At 47.8% G+C, this 21,423-nt stretch overlaps 1 protein-coding gene across 2 annotated transcripts in view; it reads left to right on the top strand.

The window, feature by feature from the left end:
- Positions 1 to 21,423, top strand: part of HDAC8 (histone deacetylase 8) — a 571,221-nt gene that overhangs the window by 546,553 nt on the left and 3,245 nt on the right. For both annotated transcript variants that reach the window (XR_011199196.1, XM_069211852.1), the window contains exon 10: positions 9,998 to 10,103. Coding sequence is in view for 1 of the 2 variants with exons in the window: in XM_069211852.1 (XP_069067953.1) it covers positions 9,998 to 10,103 (106 nt within the window). In the remaining variant the exon portion in view is untranslated. The remainder of the gene's footprint in view (positions 1 to 9,997; positions 10,104 to 21,423) is intronic.

The raw sequence follows: 21,423 nt of genomic DNA, 5'->3' as shown, positions 1-21,423 counted from the left end.
TTTTCCTCATCTGAAAACACTTTTGTGTGAAATTGGAGGCACCATGATTTGATAGTAAATGTTGATTGAATGTATTGTGTGTGGCTAGGTTAGTTGACAATTTCTTTATTGTTTAGTTTCACAAATGTTTGTTATTTAGTGTGGCTGTAAATTAGTTTCATCTAGGGAGATCTTTGTGGTGTTCATGCGTATTGGTTAAAGTGCTGAGGGACTCTTCATCTGGTAATCCTATATTTGATAGAGACTTCTAGTGCCGATTCTTTACCTTGGAATTTTCCCCAGGCCGTCACAGGGGATCAGGAGGTTTTTCTTCGAGCAGTACCCTTGCGTGCCGTCAGGTGGTGATGACTGACTCTGCATGCGTTGTTGGTGTTGTGTTAGCCTTGATGACGTCACGGTCATATAATGGCACCACCCCAGGGCACTTACATCAGTTCTTTACTTTTCAAGCCAGCCTACGCGTAGATCCAGAGAGGGCTACCCTCTGTGTTTTTTTTACTTACTTCGACCATTTTGTTTGTTTTTTTTACACTTTTTTGGTGCGTCGAGGATGTCACATAAGACCAGTTTCAAGCTGTGTGCCTCCTGCCACCGCATGATGTTAGTGACGGATCCGCACCTTTGTGTGCTTGTGGTGTCTGGTGCGCGATCACGACCCGAAGTCGTGCTCTGAGTGCTGGGCCATGAACCAGAAGGCTTTGAGGGAGCGGGCCCTAAAGCTCCTGGCGGTCTGGCGCTCTGTTCCGCATCGCTCCCTGTCTCGTTCGAGAGGAAGGTCACAAGACCGCTCACAGAGCCTTCACCACTCTTCTTCATCCCACTTTAAGTCCTCAGGACATTTGGGTCACAAGAAGAAGTCGTCAAAGAAGAACAAACGTTCTTCAACTTCATCCCATCGCTTGTATGATGCGATGTGGGAAGAGCTACGACGCTCTAGGCCTCCGTCCTCAGAGCCTGCTTCTGGGTCAGCTCTGCACCTCCCCGAGTTTCTGGGAGCTGGAGCCACCCCTGCCCAACTCAAGGAGTTTTATGAGGCCATCCACCTAATTTTTGGGCAGGCCGACCGTCCTGCGACGCGTTCAGACTCGGTAGGGTCGGAGGGGGCTCCCTTGGGTTCTACGCCAGCAGCTCCGACCTCGACTCCTAAGGGCCCCTCAGGATCCATTATCGGATCTGTACCAGTGTCATTCATGCCAACATGACCTTCCCCGACGCCATCAGAGACATCAGTGCTTTTGGCGTGGGTCGGGCCCACAATGGACGTCAACCCCGTACTTACACCCGACTTCAACACAGAGCTGGACCGACATAGCTCAATGCCGGGCCCATCTTTGATGGGGACTACATTCCCCAGGTTGGATCCTGGCCCTTATTCTTATGGGTGGGGGAATATGTTGAGGGGTAACGGTACCCTTTAGAATTCCAGATGGAAGACCCTGAGGGCTGGGCACAGGAATTAGTCTGGATACCTCTCCTGATGCTGGCATGCTTTTTCCCCCTACCATGGTTACTGAGGAGGGAGTGTAATATTCCATGGTGGTGAGAAGGCCGGCTGAGGTCTTCGGCCTTGAGCTACCTTCTGTAGCAGTCAGGACGAACCTCCTGACTGAGGTCCTTCAGCCTGGGGCTACCACATCAAAACCCCTTTTACCATTTATTGAAGCACTCACTGAAGTCCTACTGGCTACCTGTTCCGGACCCAGCACAGGGGCTCCTGTGTACAGGACATTCGCCCGCCGCCACTGGCCTGTGCCGAACAACACTAAATTCTTGACCCAACACCCTACGCCTGAGAGTCTTGTCATCCAGGCTTCTTCTTCATCAGGCGCATTCCCAACTGCACCTCCGGAGAGGGAATCAGAGACTGGATCAAATTAGGAAGAAATTGTTCTCTTCCTCCAGTTTAGCATTGCGGTCTGTGAACACCACAAGCCCTTTGGGCTGCTATTCCCATACCTTATGGGATACAGTTGCACAGGTCCGGCCTGGGCTGTTCTCTCCCAAGCTGTTGCTGATGGGAGAGATGCAGCCAAGTTCACAATACGTTGTGGGCTGGACACAACCGACTCACTTGGTAGATCAGTTGCGTTGACGATGGCCATACAGCGCCACTCCTGGTTGAGGACGTCTGGCTTTTTTGGGGGATGTCTAGCAATCACTCATGGACATGCCCTTCGATGGCATCCGTCTCTTCCAAGACAAAGCAGATTCACCACTTGCGCGCTTTAAGGAGTCCTACTGCTTGGTCTCTTGGCCTAGCAGCCGCTACTTGCCCCCCTCAGTCTGCTTTTCACCCTTTCATGGCTACAGAAAGGGCACACAGTCGTGTCCCTTTCCCACCAACCACTGAGCTGCGCATGCTCTCCAGCCTCTGCGTGGCCACAGACGCAGAATCTAACGTACTCGTGGATCAGGGAGCCAGTGGTCCACCCAGTCCACCACTGCCCCCGCTGCAGCCTCCAAACCTTTCTAGTCCGTCTCTCCATCCCAAACCAGTTGGAGGCAGGATTTGCCATCACCTGCCCCACTTGGAATCCATCACGACGTACAGGTGGGTTTTGCAGATGGTCCGAATGGGCTACTCCCTCCACTTTGAGACTGCCCCTCCGGCCATGCCTCCATATCTGATAGAGACTTCTAGTTGCAGATTCCTTACCTTAGAATTTACCTCAGGCGTCAGACTGGATCCGGAGATTTTTTTCTTCGGGCACTACACTTGCGCGTCGGTAGGTGGCATCGGTCCACTCTGCAGGCGTTGTGGTCGCCGTGATGACGTCTGGAGTAGTACATAGACGCCGCCCTCACGCAGTGATGTCAGTTCTTTTCTTTACGCGCCACGCGCTGATCCGAGAGAGAGCTACCCTCGGCTATTTTTTGGCTGAATTCAACCGTTATGTCATTATTTTTTTTGTGCGACCTTTGGCGCGTCGAGGATGTCCCCGAAGACCGGGTTCAAGCCTTGCGAGGACTGCCACCGCATGATGTCTGTGACGGACCCTCATCGTGTCTGCCTGTGGTGCCTCGAGAGCGACCACGACCCAAAGTCGTGCTCCGAGTGCCAGGCGATGCATCCGAAGGCTTTGAGGGAGCGGTCCCTAAAGCTGATGGCGGCCCGGCACTCGACTCCACGTAGATCCCGATCTCGCTCGAGAGGAAGGTCCCGAGATCGGTCGCAGAGCCACCACCACTCGTCTTCTTCGAAATCTTTGGTAAGAAGAAGAAGAAGTTGAAGAAGTCCCATTGCTCTCCGACTTCACCCCGTCGCTCGGTTGACGCGACGCGGGACGAGCGTCCACGAACTAGGCCTCCGTCCTCGGAGCCTACGTCTGGGTCGGCTCCGCGCTTCCCGAGTTTCCCGGAGCTGGAGCGACCCCCGCCCAACTCAGAGTTCTACGAGGCCATGCGCCTCATCTTTGGGCGTGCCGACCCCGATACGGCACCTTCAGGCCCAAGGGGCTTGGCTGAGGGGCCTTTGGGTTCCGCGCCGGCGGCTTCAGCCCCAGACACCGAGGTCACCTCCGGATCCGTGCGTGGATCCGCACCGACGGCGGTCACACAGTCGAGACCTTCCCTGGCGCCGGGTCGTTTAGCGACACTCACGACGTCGGTAGTGCCCACTATCGACGTCGACCCGATTCTCATTCCCGACGACTCGGAGTCGGAGCGGCGTTGACCGCCGCCGCCATCGGCTTCGGTGGGCCCCATTCGCCCAAGGTCAGATTATGACACATTTTCCTATGGGTACGAATACGGGGAGGAATTGGAGGGGTCCCTGGACCCTTATGAATACCAGGAAGACCCTACTATGGACTGGGCACAGGACTTGGGCGAAGTCATTGGTCTTAACACTTCTCCTGACTCTGCCATGCTGTCTCCTCCTACCATGGCTAAGGCAGATAGAGCTACCTATTGCATGGTGGGTTAGTAGGGCGGCTGAGATCCTTGGCCTTGAGCTACCTACTGTCGAAGTCAGGTCTAACCTCCTGACGGAGGTTCTTCAGCCTGGGGCTTCTACATCAGAACCCCTTCTCCTATTTAATGAAGCCCTCACTGACGTCATTTTGAGTACGTGGTCCAAACCCAACACAGGGGCTCCTGTGAAAAGGACGATCGCTCACCGCCATCGGCCTGCGCCAAACGACCCGAAGTTCCTGTCCCAACATTCTACACCTGAGAGGCTTGTTATCCGAGCGTCCTATTCTTCTGGCGCGTTCCCTTCTGCACCCCCGGATAGGGAATCCAAAAGGCTGTAACAATTTGGTAAGAAGTTATTTTCTTCCTCCATCCTCGCGCTGCGGTCTGTGAACACCCCATGCCTTTTGGACCGTTATTCCCACTCCCTGTGGGATACGGTTGCGCATGTCCTGCCGCAGATACCGGAGGAGGCCCGTGCTATCTTCTCCCAAGCAGTCAAAGATGGGAGAGACACGGCGAAGTTCACCATCCGTTGTGGGCTGGATACGACCGGCTCTCTGGGCAGATCAGTTGCTACAACCGTGGCCTTATGGCGCCATGCCTGGTTACGTACTTCTGGTTTCTCAGGGGATGTCCAACAGTCACTCATGGACATGCCCTTTGATGGCACCCGTCTCTTCAGAGACAAAGCAGGCTTGGCCTTAGAGAGGTTCAAGGAGTCCAGGGCTACTGCTCGGTCCCTTGGTCTTTCTGCCGCCACACGCCCCCCACAGTCTGCTTTTCGTCCCTTTTGTGGCCACGGAAGGGACACCCTGTTGCGTCCTCAACCTAGCCACCGGGCCATGCATGATGGACAGCCTATGCGTGGCCGGAGGCTCGGAATCCCACGTGGTCGTGGGACAGGGACCCAGAGGTCTGTCCAGTCCACCCCTGCCCCCGCAGCAGCCTCCAAACCTTCCTAGTCCGTCCCCTCACTCCCGCCCAATAGGTGGCAGAATCCACCATCACCTGCCCCACTGGGAACATATCACCACGGACGGGTGGGTTTTGCAAATAATTCGGAAGGACTACTCCCTCCCTTTCGAATCTGCACCACCACACATGCCACCATCCTTCCATCCCCTTTCGGGGGATCATTTGGTGCTTCTCCGCCAGGAAGTCACGGCTCTCTTGGCCAAGGGGGCTATAGAAAGGGTTCCCTGTGCCAGAAGTAGGTTGTGGTTGTTATTCCCACTGCTTTCTGATACCAAAGAAGGACAAAGGCTTGCGCCCTATCCTAGATCTTCAGGACCTCAACTACTTCCTCAAGGAGAGGTTCAAAATGCTCACCCTGGCTCAGGTTCTGTCTGCCTTAGACCCAGAAGACTGGATGGTAGCATTGGACTTGCAGGACGCTTATTTCCACATCCCCATCCAGCCTGCCCACAGACGTTACCTACGATTCGTGGTAGGTCACGAGCACTTTGTTTACCGTGCTCTCTTTCGGCCTTACCAGTGCCCCTCGGGTTAGGGGTCTCAGTCTTCCCCTACCTAGACGACTGGCTGTTGAAGGTGCCTTCGCCCCAGACAGTGGTCTCACACCTCCAGACTACGGCGAACCTCCTCCACCAGCTGGGGTTCACTATCAACGTGCCGAAGTCACACCTGACTCCCTCTGACGCTCCCTTTCATCAGGGCAGTTCTGGACACAGTGCAGTTTCGGGCTTATCCTCCCCAAAAGCGAGTCCAAGACATTCAGGCTATGATTCCGATCTTTCAGCCTTGGTCTTGGGTTTCGTCAGACAGACTCTGAGGCTGCTGGGCCTCTTGGCCTCCTGCATCCTGCTAGTAACACATGCCAGCTGGCGTATGTGGGATCTGCAGTGGGACTTGAAGCTCCAGTGGGCGCAGCATCAAGGGAATCTCTCCGACATGGTCCAGATCTCGGAGGGGACTGCGAAAGACCTGCAGTGGTGGCTTTCGAATCCCAATTGGGTCAATGGCAGATCCCTCTCCCTTCCCCAACCAGATCTCACAATATGATGGATGCTTCACTCCTGGAAGGGGGTCGCCACATAGGGGAGGCAGAGATCAGAGGCCTCTGGTCTCCGGCAGAGGCCGGGCTCCACATCCATCTTCTGGAGCTCAGGGCAATCAGACTTGCATTGAAAGTATTTCTTTCCTCTCTCCAAGGGAAATTGGTGCATGTGTTCACCGATAACACAACCGCCATGTTTTACTGCAACACTGGGGTTGTGGGCTCTTTCTTAAGAGCCTCTATGCCTCTGGACATGGCTGCAACGTCAGGGCATATCCCTGGTGGTTCAACATCAAGCGAGCTTTCTGAACTCCAGAGCAGACAAACTCAGCTGTTGATGCATGGTTGATCATGAATGGTGTCTCCATCCGGAGGTGGCATAAGGTATCTTGTAGCAGCCTTGGTCAGATCTGTTCGCCTCCGCAGAGAACGCGAAATGTCAGCTGTTTTGTGCGGTGGAGTTTCCAAGGCGGAACTCACCTGGGACACTTTTCGTCTTGAGTGGAACTCGCGCCTCCTTGACGCCTTCTTGCCATTACTACTTCTGCCCAAAGTTCTGAAGAAGATCAAGAACGACCGGGCACAAGCAATCCTTGTGGCTCCGGACTGGGCACACAGTTTGGTATCCCAAGCTCATGAGCATGGCCATCGATCCTCCGATCAGATGGTCCCTTTCGGAGCATCTTCTGTCGCAGCAGAAGGGGACGGTTCTCCACCGAACTTCTCCAGTCTCCTCCCTCTTCTTGCATGGAGATTCAGCTGCGGCAGTTAACAGCTTTCGACCTTCCGCCTGAAGTCTGCAATGTTATCTTGGTAGCCAGGCGTCCCTCCAACAAAATGGTATACACCTGTTATTGGAATACATTTGTGGCATGGTGTATAGACAAGTCTGTTTATCCCCTTTCTGCACCTTTGTCTGAGGTTGTACTGTACATCTCTCTTGCCCAACAGGTCTTTGCTTTTGGCACCCTTAAAGGTTACCTGTCTGACATCTAGGCCTTCCTCAGACTGCCAGATTAATCTTCCTTGCTCAAATCTCCCATTATTGGAAGGTTTCTTAAGGGACTCACCCATGTTTCCACCTAAGCTGTTCATAATGCCCCAGTGGGGTTTGAACCTGATTCATAACTTATGTGTGCTCTTTTTGAGCCACTACATAATTTTCCTTTCGGCTCCTCACAGTGAAAACTGCTTTCCTTATTGCCATCACCTCTGCCCACAGAGTGAGTGAGCTACAAGCTCTTTCTTCGAAGCTACCATTTCTATCTGTCCATCCTGACAAAGTGGTGCTTCGTCCCAGGGTCTCTTTCTTCCACAAAGTGGTCACACTCTTCCATGTAGGCCAGTCCATCACTTTGCCTACTTTTTACGCACCCGCACATCCTTCTCATGAAGAGGAGACTCCACTGTCTGGTTCCAAAAAGAGCGTTGGCGTTCTACCTCAATTGTACAAAAGATTTCCGGGTGGACGATCAACTCTTTGTGGGTTATGTGGGTGTAAAAAAAGGACAGGCAGTGCAGAAGCGGACTATTTGTCAATGGGTTGTCCTTTGCATCAAGATGTGCTACGCTATGGCAAAGAAGCAACCCCCTAAGGATTTGCATGCTCATTCCACTAGAGCAGTGTTGTCCAACCTTTTTATCGCCGCGGACCGGTAAATGTTTGATAATTTTTCCGTGGCAAGCGGGCCACGTAAAAATTATCAAACATTTACCGCCCGCCACAGTGGGGCGGCCCGGTGCCGATTGATCCACGGACCGGCACCGGTCCGCGGCCCGGGGGTTGGGGAACACTGCACTAGAGCATCTGCTGCAACCACCGTGTTGGGATGCGGAGTTCCGGTCCTGGACATCTGCCAGGCATTAATGTGGTCGTCTGCACACGTTCACAAAGCACTGCCTGGACAGTCAGGTCTGCAGAGATGGCTACTTTGGCTGTTCAGTCATGCAGGACCTTTTAGTCTGATCTTGGTTTGTACCCCACCGCCGAGGATGGTATTGCTTGGGTATCTATTCTAAGGTAAGGAATGTGCAATTAGAAGTCTCTGTCAGATGAACAAGTTACTTCCCTTTGATTAACGATTTATGTGGTAGCGACATATTCTAGTTGCAGATTCCTTACAGACCCACCCATCCTCCCCACTTTGCAAGCTGTCTTCTAGGGACTCCCTTTTCAAGGCCATAGTTCTTGTGCACCAATCTCCGTGTTCTTCATGGCTCTGTGCTACTGGCATGGAAAGTCGTGAAAATTAACTGACTTCATCGCGCCCGGGTGGCCCCTATATACGACGTGACGTCATCACGGCAAACACAATGCCAACGATGTACGCAGAGCTGACCGACGCCACCTGACGGCATGCAAGAGTACTGCTCGAAGAAAAATCTCTGGATCCAGTGTTATGTCTGGAGGAAAATCTAAGGTAGGGAATCTGCAACTAGAATATGTTTCTACCAGATAAATCGTTACTGAAGGTAAGTAACTTGTTGTTAGTTTTACCTGTGTTTATCCTTGGGGTATGTGGTGCACAGTAGTTCAGTAGATTTGAGAGCACGGTGCTGGGTACATGGCTTTTATGCATGATGGTGAGAGAGGTTTGTGAAGCGCGTGCTGTCTTGCGTATGATCATTTGTAGGTGAGACTGGAACCATGATGTGTGCTGACATTGGTGATGTATAGTGTTTTGGTGGCTGTCTTTTGAAAGCCTAGATATGGGAAATCAGAGTTTTGAAAGCGTAGCGTGGCGGTGCGGACTGCCCATAATGGAATGATTGGGTGAGGTGTGGTGAATCTTGGGTTTGGGTGGTATGTACATCCAAAAAAGATACTACCCCACCCTGATCGGATGTGTTTGCATGTGTTTATTACGCATGACCTGAAAGTTAGACCTATCGGAGGTTATTCCCACATGTTTGCTGCCCGCTCCCTTGATCTGTTTAACAACCAAATGACTCGTTTTTACGTCCTGCCCTTTTTAAATGCTCAGGATACCAAAACGCTCTCCACATAGGCTGACAATAATTCTCAATACGCTTTCTGCCACACATCCGGATAGTGTAATTTGCTACCCTTGTGGGCAAGTCCTTCAGCACCCCCTAATAGTGGTAGTAAGGAATAAATCAATGCCTCAGATAGTGGTGCATTGTTCTTCCAAATAACTGCAGGTTAAACACATCGTAATCCGTGGCCTTTCACTGGAGGATACCAGTGGGCCATTTATTATGGAGATTTTTATTGTGTTCTCGCCAGACTGCAGAGGCCAGAACTAAAACCGTATCAACTACGTCTCACAAGCATGGCCAGGAGAAAGCGATCTGATAGGAAGGCCGCCGGCCATCTTAACCCGGATGTAATCCAGGCACTTTCCAGTGGAAAGGTTGTGTGATTTATGCCAGCTCCTTAGCCCTGCCGTTCCCTGCTGTGGTGCATTACTGTTGCGGTCACGGGGTGGGGGGATGAGAGAGGCATCTGTTGCAAATTCAAGGCTAACAGTATCTCTTTATATATTTCTGTCATTCATTACGTGTTTGTATTTTACAAGTTAAACGTTTTCATGGAACATATAGCAACTGCCTTTGGGTTATGTAAATTTGAACAATATGTTTTGAGCTTGTAGGTAACTGAAAGTACGTTATAGATTTCTCATTATCACTTCTTCCTTCATTAACCTTTTATTTTGTGCTTCTTTTTATCTCTTTCTTCCTCTTTTGTATTCCCCTCTACGTCCCCCTTTAATCCCACATCCACCATAATTTCTTTAACTGTGATTTCATTAATGCTTTGCTTTTTTACTTTCCTTCGGGCTTTTCTTTCCTCACTATTCCCTTGATGCTATCTTTCAAACATCACCGTTCCTTCCTACTAATTCCTCATATATGCTTTTTACTGTCCTAACTCTTCCGCTTCTTCTTCTGTTTTTTTTTATCCATTGGCCGTACTCTCATCACCCTTTTTCCCATCTAATTGTTATGCACTACCTTGCCTCACATTTTTTTTCTTTTCATGGTGTTTAAACTCCTTTCTCCAACATCTGTCACCCTCTGTCTGCTGTACATTCACTTCTACAGTTTTTCACAGAATATGGCCCAGACTATGTGTTGGAGATCACGCCAAGCTGCCGGCCAGATCGTAATGAAACACAGAAGGTCCAGGAAATACTATCTTCTATCAAAGGTGAAGCTCATTTCCCGTTGACATATTTGAAAGTGCAGAATTAAAGGTGAAAAGTTCCAAGACGTGGGCTTCAGGATGGGTGGGCTTCAGGATGGCACATTGACATCTTAACTGTTCGGTTTATTACACGTTAACAAAGTCACCTCATGTCCTTCTGCTTCATGCTCATTGAGTTAGGGAGCCCAAGTCGGAAAGCTCAATTCTAACTGTAATGACAACCTTTTCCTGTGGGCCAAAGCTGTAGTTGTGTACCCAGGGCAAAAGAAGGGATTGCACTGAGAACCAGTTGGAGGTCCTGTGGGTCCTCAGTTGTAGCTTAATGACATAACTAAGAGGTGTACTCCAGACAAGACGGGGTTGAACGGAGAATCAGTTGACACTTCTGCTGTGCCCTCAGCTGTAGCTGAACAACCTAAGTAAGTCGTGTACTGTGGACAAAGGATCATCTCAGAGTTTAAGTGAGAATGAGTTGGTGCTCTGCTGCGCCTTCAGCCATTGCTGGAGCCTGTGCATTTTGTTTCAGGCATGCATACCATACCCAGTAATAGCTTCACTCATGGACGGTCAGTCAGTCAATATAAACTTTATTCGCTTGATTCCAACCATAAAGTGCATGAATTAAACAATAACAGACAAACAAAATCACCATTGTTTCTCATAGATGGAATAAGCATTGAGGACTAGATGCCAGTGTGCCTGCATAAGGGTGACAGAGCAGTGGTAGTCATTAATATCATCTTCCAAAGACCTCATTATAAACACTTTGAATAACATTTAAACAAGCTACATCAGAGGTCTCTATAGAAACCCTTCTATGGTTCAGCAGACGTGTAAGAGAATCCCTAATTTCTTTTTGTGTTCTATTCTACAGACTAAACGGTCACTAATCTGTATTACATTTCCTCATTCTTGAGACTTCTGGCACTAAAGCAGCACTACAGCTTCAGCCGCGTGAATGACAAATCAAGCTCAGGCAGTATGATTTGTCGGGGCTGGTCAGTCACACACCACAGAGATGTCAAAGCAACAGTGAAGAAATTCCTTGTTCGCTCTTTTTCTTTCAAGTGAATAATTTCAGTTCTTTGATATTGTGTCCATGGAGATAGAGCAAATTGTTCCCATACTTTGTAGGCACGAATGGCTGCTTAATAAATAGTAGGTTTGATTATATAAAAGTAATAATTTTTGGTTCTCTCATATGGGATCTCTGTTGATAGTCATAAGCATTTGATTAGTTTCACCCACTTGCTGTATCCCGGAGCACTTCTTTACATAGTCTCTTCTTAAGTGTAGACGTTCGCCTTTCTTCAGGAACGCCTGCTGAGATACTTTAGAAATAAAATAATATGCAGCCTAGGCAAACAGGCTACAGTGGTGTAATTTTTCAGACTGTACTTAGAAAATGTTTAAAACACCCTTATAAATTTATAATTTGAGGCAAATGTGTACACCAGACCCCAAATCTCCTTCAGAAACCCTTTTATGACAAAGCAAGAGATGATGAATAGAAAGGCAGTGTAGCCTCTTAGGCAGCTATTCTGTGAGTAGAAAACAGTTTCTGTGCCTTTAAGGCTGCAGAGACCACCAATATCCCATCATGCTCAGCAGGTGGCAGTTGCCTCAGTTCTTTTTGTCGATTAGTACCAGTGATAGGTAAGTGTAATACTATTCTCTGTTACATCCACCGGAGAAGAGGGATGGCTGCTTATTACTTCAACCGAGATTCCCCTATGAGAGAACTGGAGTTACAGGTAAGAAACTATTCCTTCTCTTGTAGGGGATCTCCATTGATAGTCATAAGCATTTGAATAGACTAGCAAGCCCATCCCCAATAAACGCAGTGAAAAGAACAGAGGAGAGAAGATCAGACTAGGCAAATAAATTCCTGAGAGAGGCTTGTCATACTTAAGCATCAGCACTAGCATCTGAGTACAAACAGTAGTGATTGGTGAATGTGTGAACAGATCTCCATTTAGCTGCCTTACACATTTCAGCAATGGGGAAATTCCTCATCAAAGCAGTTGTAGGTGCCTTGCTTCTTGTAGAATGGGCCCTAGGTTTCGCAAACAAAGGCTTGTTGGCCTTTTGGTAACAGAAAAGTATGCAGGATGCTATCCAGCATGAGATGGACTGCTTGGAAGTGGGCAATTCTGTGCGGAACGGCCCATAGTTAACAAAAAGCTAGTCCGATCTGCACAGGTCGCATGTCCTGTCTAGGTAAAACCTCAAGACCCTTCTTACATCCAGAGAGTGGAGTGTTTGCTCTGCTGGAGTAAAGGGATTTTTTTTTAAAAAATGGGTAAAGAAATGTTTGATTGACATGAAAATCCGAAATAACTTTGGGAAGAAATTTCAGATGGGTTCGGAGAACTACCTTATTAGAGTGGAAAACTGTATACGGTTCATTAGCGCACAGTGCTTGGATTTTGCTAACTCTACGAGCTGATGTAATAGCTACTAGGAAAGCTGCTTTCCAAGATAGATGTTGTAGAGATGCCTTTTGAATAGGTTCAAAAGGATCTTGCAGTAAACATGAAAGGACTACATTAAGTTCCCAGGGAGGAGAATGGCATCTGATGGGAGGAAAAACATTTTTTAACCCGTCAAGGAAATCTTGAATTACTGGGATCTTGCAAAAAAGAGGTTTGTGAAGAGCATTTGTGGTAGGCCGTAAGAGCTGCCAAATGCACTTTCATTGATTAGAATTGTAAGCCAGATTTTGCCAGACAAATGAAATATGGAAGGATGACTTCCTCCTGGCAAGATGTGGGGTTTATGTTCTTGGAAATGCAGAATGTTTTCCATTTGAAGGGGTAAGCTGTACGGGTTGACAGCCGTTTAGCTTCTTTAAGAATTTTCATGCAGTCTTGTGGCAGGTTTGTGTCCATATTGCACTAGCTCAGGAGCCATCCTGGCAAATTCAAAGAGGAGAGATTAGGGTGGACCATCTGTCCTCCGAACTTCGTTAGTAGGTCTGGACACCGTGGTAGCTTGAGGTGTCGATGCTGTGACCAATGAAGGAGGTCCGTGAACAATCATTGATGTGGCCGCTCAGGCGCTATCAGTATGATTCTGGCTCTCAAGTGGGACAGCTTGGGGAGGACTGCCAGGATCAGAGGGATTGGAGGAAAGGCGTAGAGAAATTTGCCTGACCAGTCGATCCATAGGGCATTCCCCAGAATCCCTGGTTGGAAGTACCTTGAGGCGAGGTCTTGGCTTTTTTTTGTTTTTTTGCGGTGGCGAACAAGTCGATCTGCGGTGAGGCCCATAGCCTGAAGATGTTGCTGACATCGTCGTGAAGGACCCATATCTGGTTTTCTTCCAGAGTCCTGCTGAGGGCGTCTGCCTGCACCTGGGAAGTGAGTTGCAGTGATCTGCAGGTTCCTGGCTATGAGCCATCTCCAAATTGCTTGGGCTTCGTGGGACAACGGTCTGTACCTCGTTCCCCCCTGCTTGTTGAGGTACTACACAGTGGTTGTGTTCTCTGTCTGAACGAGCAGGGATTGAGTTTTGAATGATGGGTAAAACGCTTTGAGTACAAGGTGGGCAACTCTGAGCTCGAGCGAGTAGATGTGATATGTCATTTCTTTCTGAGACCATTTGCCTTGTATTTGGAGATGATCCATGTGGGATCCCACTCCCAGTAGTGATGCATACGTTATTATGGTTGGAGAAGGGGTCTGTTGTTTGAAAGGCACCCCGGCAGAAGTTTGGTCAGAGATCACCACCATGTTCAAGACTGCTTCACATGGGGGGAGAGGATGATCTTGTTTTCCCAGTTGCCTGTCACTTGGTCCCACTGATCCTTGAGACATTCCTAAAGGGGACGCATGTGAAGGCGTGCATTCAGAGTGAGGAAAATGCACGAGGCACTGGAGCCAAGAAGAGAGCACACTGACCTCACCGTGGGATTAGAGGCTGTGATTAGAGAGTGACATTTCTGACATACTGATGAAAATCTCTCCTCCGAAGGAGACACTTTAAATGTATTGTGTCAAGAGTGGCTCCTGAGTACTGCAGAGACTGTACCGGATTGGAGATTGACTTGCTGTGGCTGATATGAATGTAGACTCAAGCGTTGGAGGAATTCATAAGCCGAGTTGTAATGTTGTTGGGCCTCTTATAAAGTGGAAGCTTTGATCAGCCAATCGTCTAGATAGGGATAGACAAATATTAAGAGTCTCCTGTAATGTGCAGCCACTTTTGCCCTGCACTTGGAGAAGGTTCTGGGAACTGGCTTGAGGTCAAATGAAAGAACTTGGTACTGAAAGTAGTTCTGCCCCACTACAAACCTCAAGAATTTGCTGTTTCTTTGCAATGGGTATGTGAAAATATGCATCTTGGAGGTCTATAGAGCATAGCCAATTTCCCTGGCATAGTTGAGCGTAGATCTGATGTAATGCCAGCATCCGAAATTTCTCCTTGTGAATCCATTTGTTGTCTGTCTTTAATGACAGTGGATCTGAACTCGTTCTTGTCTTTTTTCTTCACCAGAAAGTATCTAGAACAGATACATTTGCCCCGTTGTTTGTGGGGGAGGACCTCCGACGCTTTCTTTTGAAGCAAGATGTTGACTTCTTTCTAAAGCATGAGCAAACGATGACTGGATGGTTTTGGTAGTATGATCGGGGAGAACTAGTGAACCTGAGACAATATCCATTCTGAACAATTTTCAGTACCCAGATGTCTTTTTGATTTTTTGCCAGTCTGCCAGACAGTGTGAGATGCTTCCCCCTACCGGAGTGGGTAACAGATGAGGGGGAAGAGAGGATTCATTGCTTTTCTCCCTTTGTTGTTTTACGCCCTTGGGCGGGTAACTGTAAAGTACGGCCTCTAGATTGCCTTCTTTGTTGGTGTTACTGATAAGGTCGATGTTGTGGTTGCTGGCGACTCTGGTACCACTGAGGGCTTTGAACCTTCTGAAGGTAATAGCGTCGTTGATAAGGCCTTAAGGGACATCTTTGTTCTTTTCGTCTTTCCAGGCTGATAGCTTTCAGCGTTTCCATCTTTGACTTCAAGGAAGCCATCTCTTCACTGGTACGGGTGCCGAAGAGGATTAAACCAGAAAATGGAAGGTTCAGAATTCTTTGACTCTGATTTTAATGACGTGTCTCAGCCAGGAATGATGTCTTAAGGCAATGCCATGACAATATTCATGGGCTGCTAACAACGATGAATCTGCTGCAGCTCTGATTGTTTGATTCAATACCATAAGGCCTTCGTTTACTATCTCAAGGAAGTCTTCTCTTCTGTCTCCGTGGAGGTTGTCAGCAAACTGTTGGATAGAGTCCCAGAGTGCTCTATCATATCTTCCAAGGAGGGCAGTGGCACTTGCGGCCTTCATGGTGGTTGCAGCTATATAACAGACCGTATGACCAACCAAGTCTAATTTCCTACTCGCTTTTGTCAGGAGGAACTGAAGAAGCCGGAGTGGTGGCATGATATTTCTTAGCTGCCAGAATGACTAGTGAGTCAAGTGGTGGGTCCGTTCTAAAGAAAAATTGATCTAGTTCTGGAGGTCTGTATTTCTTTTGATGTCTTGAAGGAGCTGATTTGGTGGATGGCAGAGTAAGGAAGAGCTTCATGGCAGGCTCCAACAATCCTGGCACCAGTGGAAGCTTGGGCCTTGATGACTATCTTTGTTGAAGTGTTTCAAAGATAACGGATGTTGTAGTTGTAGGAACTGACATCTGCATATTAAGTTTTGCTGCTCCTCTTACTAAAACCTCCTGGAAAGTGGATATGTCATCAATCGGAGCGATGCGAGGAGACAGTGAGTCAGTAAGGTCAGTGAGTAGTGTCTTCTAGATAAAGATGAGGACGTTGTGTGTCTAGATCTATGTCTAGATGGTGTCCTTCTCCTCGAACTATGTCTACAATGGTGAGAGCGTTTAGTAGACGAGGAACGCCTGGAATGCTGTTTGTGGTATGATCTATAGTCAACGGCAACCTCCGTCGAAGGTGCCTCAATGTCGATCTTATTCACGTTGTACAGTTCCCTGGCATTGAGGGATCTGGTCACCTTGACGTTGATATGCTCCTCAACGTCCATCTGATAGTGCGTGTCGACAGTGTATGCCTCATATATTCTCTCGACATCGATGTATGCCGTTTCTTCAACGGCGATCCAGTCCTCGACAGAGAGCAAGTTGGTGCCATACCTGGTCTCGACGTCGACTCCCTCTACACTGACTGGGAAGTATGGCACTTTCGTGTTGGCACTCTCTCTGTCAACCTTCCACATCCCTTAGAGGCAAAAGTAAGAGCCCTGGTAGAGGAGTGACCCTCTCCTCGCTCTGAGGTCTTACCTTAAGAGAGGATTTGTTGTCTGTGCTTTTCTACTGCTCCATGGAGTCGAATCTTTTTCCTCTCTCCGTGTACATCGTGAACACTTTTTGACAATGATGACAGTGATCTGGAAGGTGAGAAGAGGGAAGGCAGAGAATGCAGACATGGTGAGGGTCTGATTCAGACTTTTTCCTCCCACAGAAAGCACACTTGTCATACGGAGAAGGCATAATGTTGAAGAAAATGCCTCAAAAATCTGACAGAAAAGTCTGAAAAGGTGAGAGAAAGTTGAAAAACGTCAAGTGAAGTATTGAATATGAAAATTCACAAGTGAATTTTGAAGAAAAAAAGCCTAAAATGCTGAGCTTAGTGCTCCAGGTTCCTGTCACCAGGTACCTGAAAAAAAAACTGAGGCAACTGTCACCTGCTGAGCATGATGGGATACTGGTGGTCTCTGCAGCCTTAAAGGCACAGTCACTATTTTCTACTCACATAATAGCAGCCTCTGAGGCTACACTGCCTTTCTGTTCTTCATCTCTTGCTTTGTTAGAAAAGGGTTTGTAAAGGAGATTTGAGGTCTAGTGTGCACATTTACCTCAAATTATACATTTATAAGGGTGTCTTAACCCTTTTCTAAGTACAATCTGAAGAATTACACCACTGTAGCCTGTTTGCCTAAACTGCATACTAAGGCCCTTATTACAACCCTAGCGGTCGGTGTTAAAGCGGCGTTAATACCGCCAACAGGCTGGCGGTAAAAAAATGGGATTATGTCCCTGGCGGTAACCGCGATCAAAGACCTCCAGTTCAACACACCGACCACCAGGGTGGTAATGGTCGCTGGGCTGGACACTTCGGTCTCCAGCCCGGTGGCCGTCACAATCCCACCCTCGGGATTACGACCCGCCTACCACCATGGTTTTCATGCCAAACTTACCGCCACGAAAACCATGGCGGTAGGCACTATCAGTGCCAGGGAATCCCTTCCCTGGCACTGATAGGGGTCTCCCCCGCCCCACTCCCCCTCCCCAGAGTCCTCCGCCACCCTCCCTGCACATATACAACCCGCATGTGCACCCATATACACACATGCACACACGCATACCCACCACCACCCACGCACACATAAATATCCACACATCACAACACACACCAACATACCTTGACACACACATGCATTCACAACACACAATACTCACAATCACTCATTCATGTATGCATTCAACGCGACTCATGCATGCATTCCAAAACATACACACACACACCCCGCACACACAGAACACCCCCCAACTCCCTCTCCGATCGGAGAACCCGACTTATCTGCTTGCAGAGGGTCCTCCGGCTGGAGACGGTCCGCGGCGCTGCTTTCAGCAGCAGCGTCCGCCAGAAAAACACCGCTAGGCCATATCATTGGTCATGATACGGTCGGCTGTATTTTGCTGGTGTGGCGGTGCTACTGTCAGCAGCACCGCCTTACCGCCATCCGCCACCATTACCGTCGGCTGTGTCTCGCCAGCATTCTGGCAGTATACCGTCGGCGGTCATGATACGCGTAGGCGGCTGATATCCACAGCGGTGGTATGTTGACGGCCATCGCTGTGGCGGTAGGCGGTAGTTACCACCAATGTTGTAATGAGGGCCTAAGTCCTTTCTTAAGTGTCTCTGCAGGCCTTACTGAAGCAAGGCAAATGTCTACACTTTAGAAGAGACTTTGTAAAAAAAAAAGTGCTCCAGGATGCCACATATGGGCAGAACTATTCAAATGCTTATGAGTTCAACAAAGATTACCCTACGAGAGAACTGGTGTTACGGGTAAGAAACTAGTCGTTACTGATTTCCTGCAAGTAATCGGGATATATTACACATCCCGTTTGATGGTGTTCAAGCAGTGTTTCACTCAAAACATAATTTCTAATAAAGGAATGTAAAAAAAAAAAAAAAAACAGTGAAGAAATTGTTTGATTCAGTATTTGAGTAGGCTTTTGCCCATCCTCTAAAAATTAAGGTCAGGGACTGCATTACCAGAACAGTTAGGCAACTGATCTTTTTCAAAACAGGAAGATAACCAGTGTTTTTTCAAGGTTATATTGACCTTGACGTCTAAAGGAGAAGACTTCTGTTAGCACAGTTGGTTAGGAGGCATCTTGGTCATGCTATCAGTGAATGCGATATTTCATTCTGATGTTCTTTTGTGATTTGTTTTGATGAGTTACCTCGAAGACATGACTGACCATGTGATTACACAAAAGCCTTGATAAATGGATGCTTTGGCTTAGCCCAGGTATTGTGTGTGAAGCTCTGTGCTCATTTGGCCCTTAGTGCTTGATGCTGATGCATATCAGCCGGGGGTGCCACCAATAAGAAACTATTTGGATCTTATAAACCAATGTATGTGTCTTAAGGGACAAGTTTGAAATGTTATTTTCCTGTTTCGTACCGGATGAAATAAACGGAGGAATGGAACAGTAAACTGTAGCATTCTCCTAAAAAAGTAGTTGCCCTTCGAAAATCTGCACAGTGGAAAGCTCATGTGAGAGTAATTAGTTCTTTCTGCATGTGGCTATCTGTCCAAAGCCGTGGAGTTCGTCAGCTTGCCTGGAGTTCGTCAGCTTGCCTGGAGTTCGTCAGCTTGCCTGTAGTTCGTCAGCTTGCCTGTAGTTCGTCAGCTTGCCTGTAGTTTGCTAATGAAGCTTCCAGAACTTGAACCTGAACCCCTGCTGCAAAAAGGAGCATCCCATGTTCTACTCTGCGACTGCTGGTCCAAGTGTGCTCCACGCTACACGGGTGTATGCGAGTGGCAACTTATAGTAACTAACCAAAAAAAAAGCATTGGCAAGGCCAGTAGGGATTGACCTTTCGGCTTTAGCAGCTTTTGTTTTGTTTGTGAATGGTTGTAGTACGAAGGCATGCATTGTACAAACACAAGCATTGTCTAATCGCCACAATGCGTATATTTCTTATGCAGAATCAGACATTGTGCAGCTGGCACACGATGGAACTACTTATTGTGCAGGTGTGTACAGTGTGCAAGAGCGGAATGCTGTCACTTCCATGTATGCCAGTGGCTGAAGTGAACTGACCCTGTGCCCCATTCTGGATGCTGTGGTGGGCGTAAGCCTAATGTGAATGACACAAATGACACTACAGCAGACCAGTGGGTGAAGAGCACTGACTGAAAGCTTCTATGAGTATGTATTATATATAAAATATTTGGCTATCGCGAGCCTAAACCCCATAGAGGCCCGCCTAGGAGACAAATCTCTGAAAACAACCTATAGAACCACAGTAACAGAAGCTCCACGCCTTTGAACGCCAATAGTAATTTAATTTAGAAAAGAGAATCATTTTTTCCAAAAGTTGTAAGTGTGCTTAAATACAAGATCGATAAATACACCGTGTAAGTTGTGAGGCGGAATGTTGCTTTAAATCCAAAATTGTAAAAGCAGAACCATCTGGTTAATCATCTGCTCTTGACTTAGTGGGGCCTGTCCCGTGTTCTCCCTCCATCCACAACTGATTGTGTTTATTTACCTTTTCAAGGGACTGCATGCTCTGTTAATAGCGTCACTAAAACTCTTGTCTGAAGCCAGAGAGGAACAGCAGTGCATCCACTCTCTTCTTGTGCAGTAAAAATGTTTTATGATCTGCTCTAGATGGAAACCAGAGCATCAGAAAGGGGAAATTAGGAAAGTATGGGATTTGATTGGGGAAAGAGGGAATACCATTTTGCGCCTGCGTGCTTCTAGCAGATGTTCTGAATATCAATACAGCATCGCTCACCCTGCCATATTAATATAGCCCAGTTCACCGGAGGCCCTAAGGCATTATTGCTGTTCTGCACCATAATGAAACCTGGAGTGATGGAGGAGAAATCTGACGAAGGATGAAGCCAGGTGCCCCGGTCAGTTCCAGTGGTCACCTACGCCTTCACTTATAGATGCACTGTCTACAAGCAGCCCATATTCTAGTGTACTTGTTCATATTTTTCTGTGAGACTGAGGCAAGGCTGTTTTTCCAAGAATATGCGCGCAATTCCATTTTTTTTTTTTTTAGAAGTTCTTTGTACAGCATTCCTTAACCCCAGACAGGTGACAGAATGCTGTACATGAGAAATAAGATTGGCAGTTTTAAGGCATGGGGAAAGTTCAGTGATGAACAAACAACATGAACAGTGATGAACAAACAGCTGTACGGCGACACAAAATTCTGATTAAGGCTATATGCTTTCAAACGAGGAAGCTGGTCACATAATTATGGACAACAACAGAGGAACAAGGTAGAAACCGATAGATGTAACATCAGAAATAGGTAGTACAGGCGATTGGCTACCTACAGTAGGTCACGGGGAAGCAGCAATGAGGAAAGAAGGAGAATATAGCTTTTGATGGGTTATTGAAGATATGTTTGTCAGTTAAGTAAATGTTCTGTTAGTTTAGTTTTGAAGATCTGGAGTGTGGGAATTATTTTACCCGTAGGAAAGGCATTCGTTATTCTGAGGGCATTTCCTGGAGGTGAGGTCTATTGGTTCAACCTAAGCATATGTAGGATTACAAGCAGAAGAGCACATAGCCGTCTACTTCATTTTTTGTTTTTATTTACTTTTCTAATATTTTCTAGAATATGTTTTTCGATTGGAAGTTGTGTGCAGGATATTTAGAGAACTACAAGAAATAGTCTCGTGAAGTTTAGTTAATGAACTATTGTGCATGGTACTGACGACATATACCAGGGCCCTCTCTAAACCGTTTTTGTTATCCCCCATGAGATGCGAAGGTTTTGCAGGAAGAACTCGGCACGCACCATGCTCCACCCTCAGGAACCACGACCCACTTACGGCTGGACAATGACTTCATGAATTTCAGATGAGGGATACAGGCCATCCTTTTCAGATACACCTGTGGCTGTTACTCAACTTCTTTTACACCTGAAGAAACTCCCGGAAGTGAGCAGCCTAGGGGCGTTCACCTGCGTCCTAATAAAAACTATAGCACTTTTTTTGTAGAGTGCTTTGTATTGCTTTTTTCTGTTTTTT

This window comes from Pleurodeles waltl, chromosome 10 (assembly GCF_031143425.1).
Source record: "Pleurodeles waltl isolate 20211129_DDA chromosome 10, aPleWal1.hap1.20221129, whole genome shotgun sequence".
NCBI classification, from domain to species: Eukaryota; Metazoa; Chordata; class Amphibia; order Caudata; family Salamandridae; genus Pleurodeles; species Pleurodeles waltl.
Note: the sequence above shows the minus strand (reverse complement) of the source record. Positions and strands in the feature narration are given on the sequence as shown.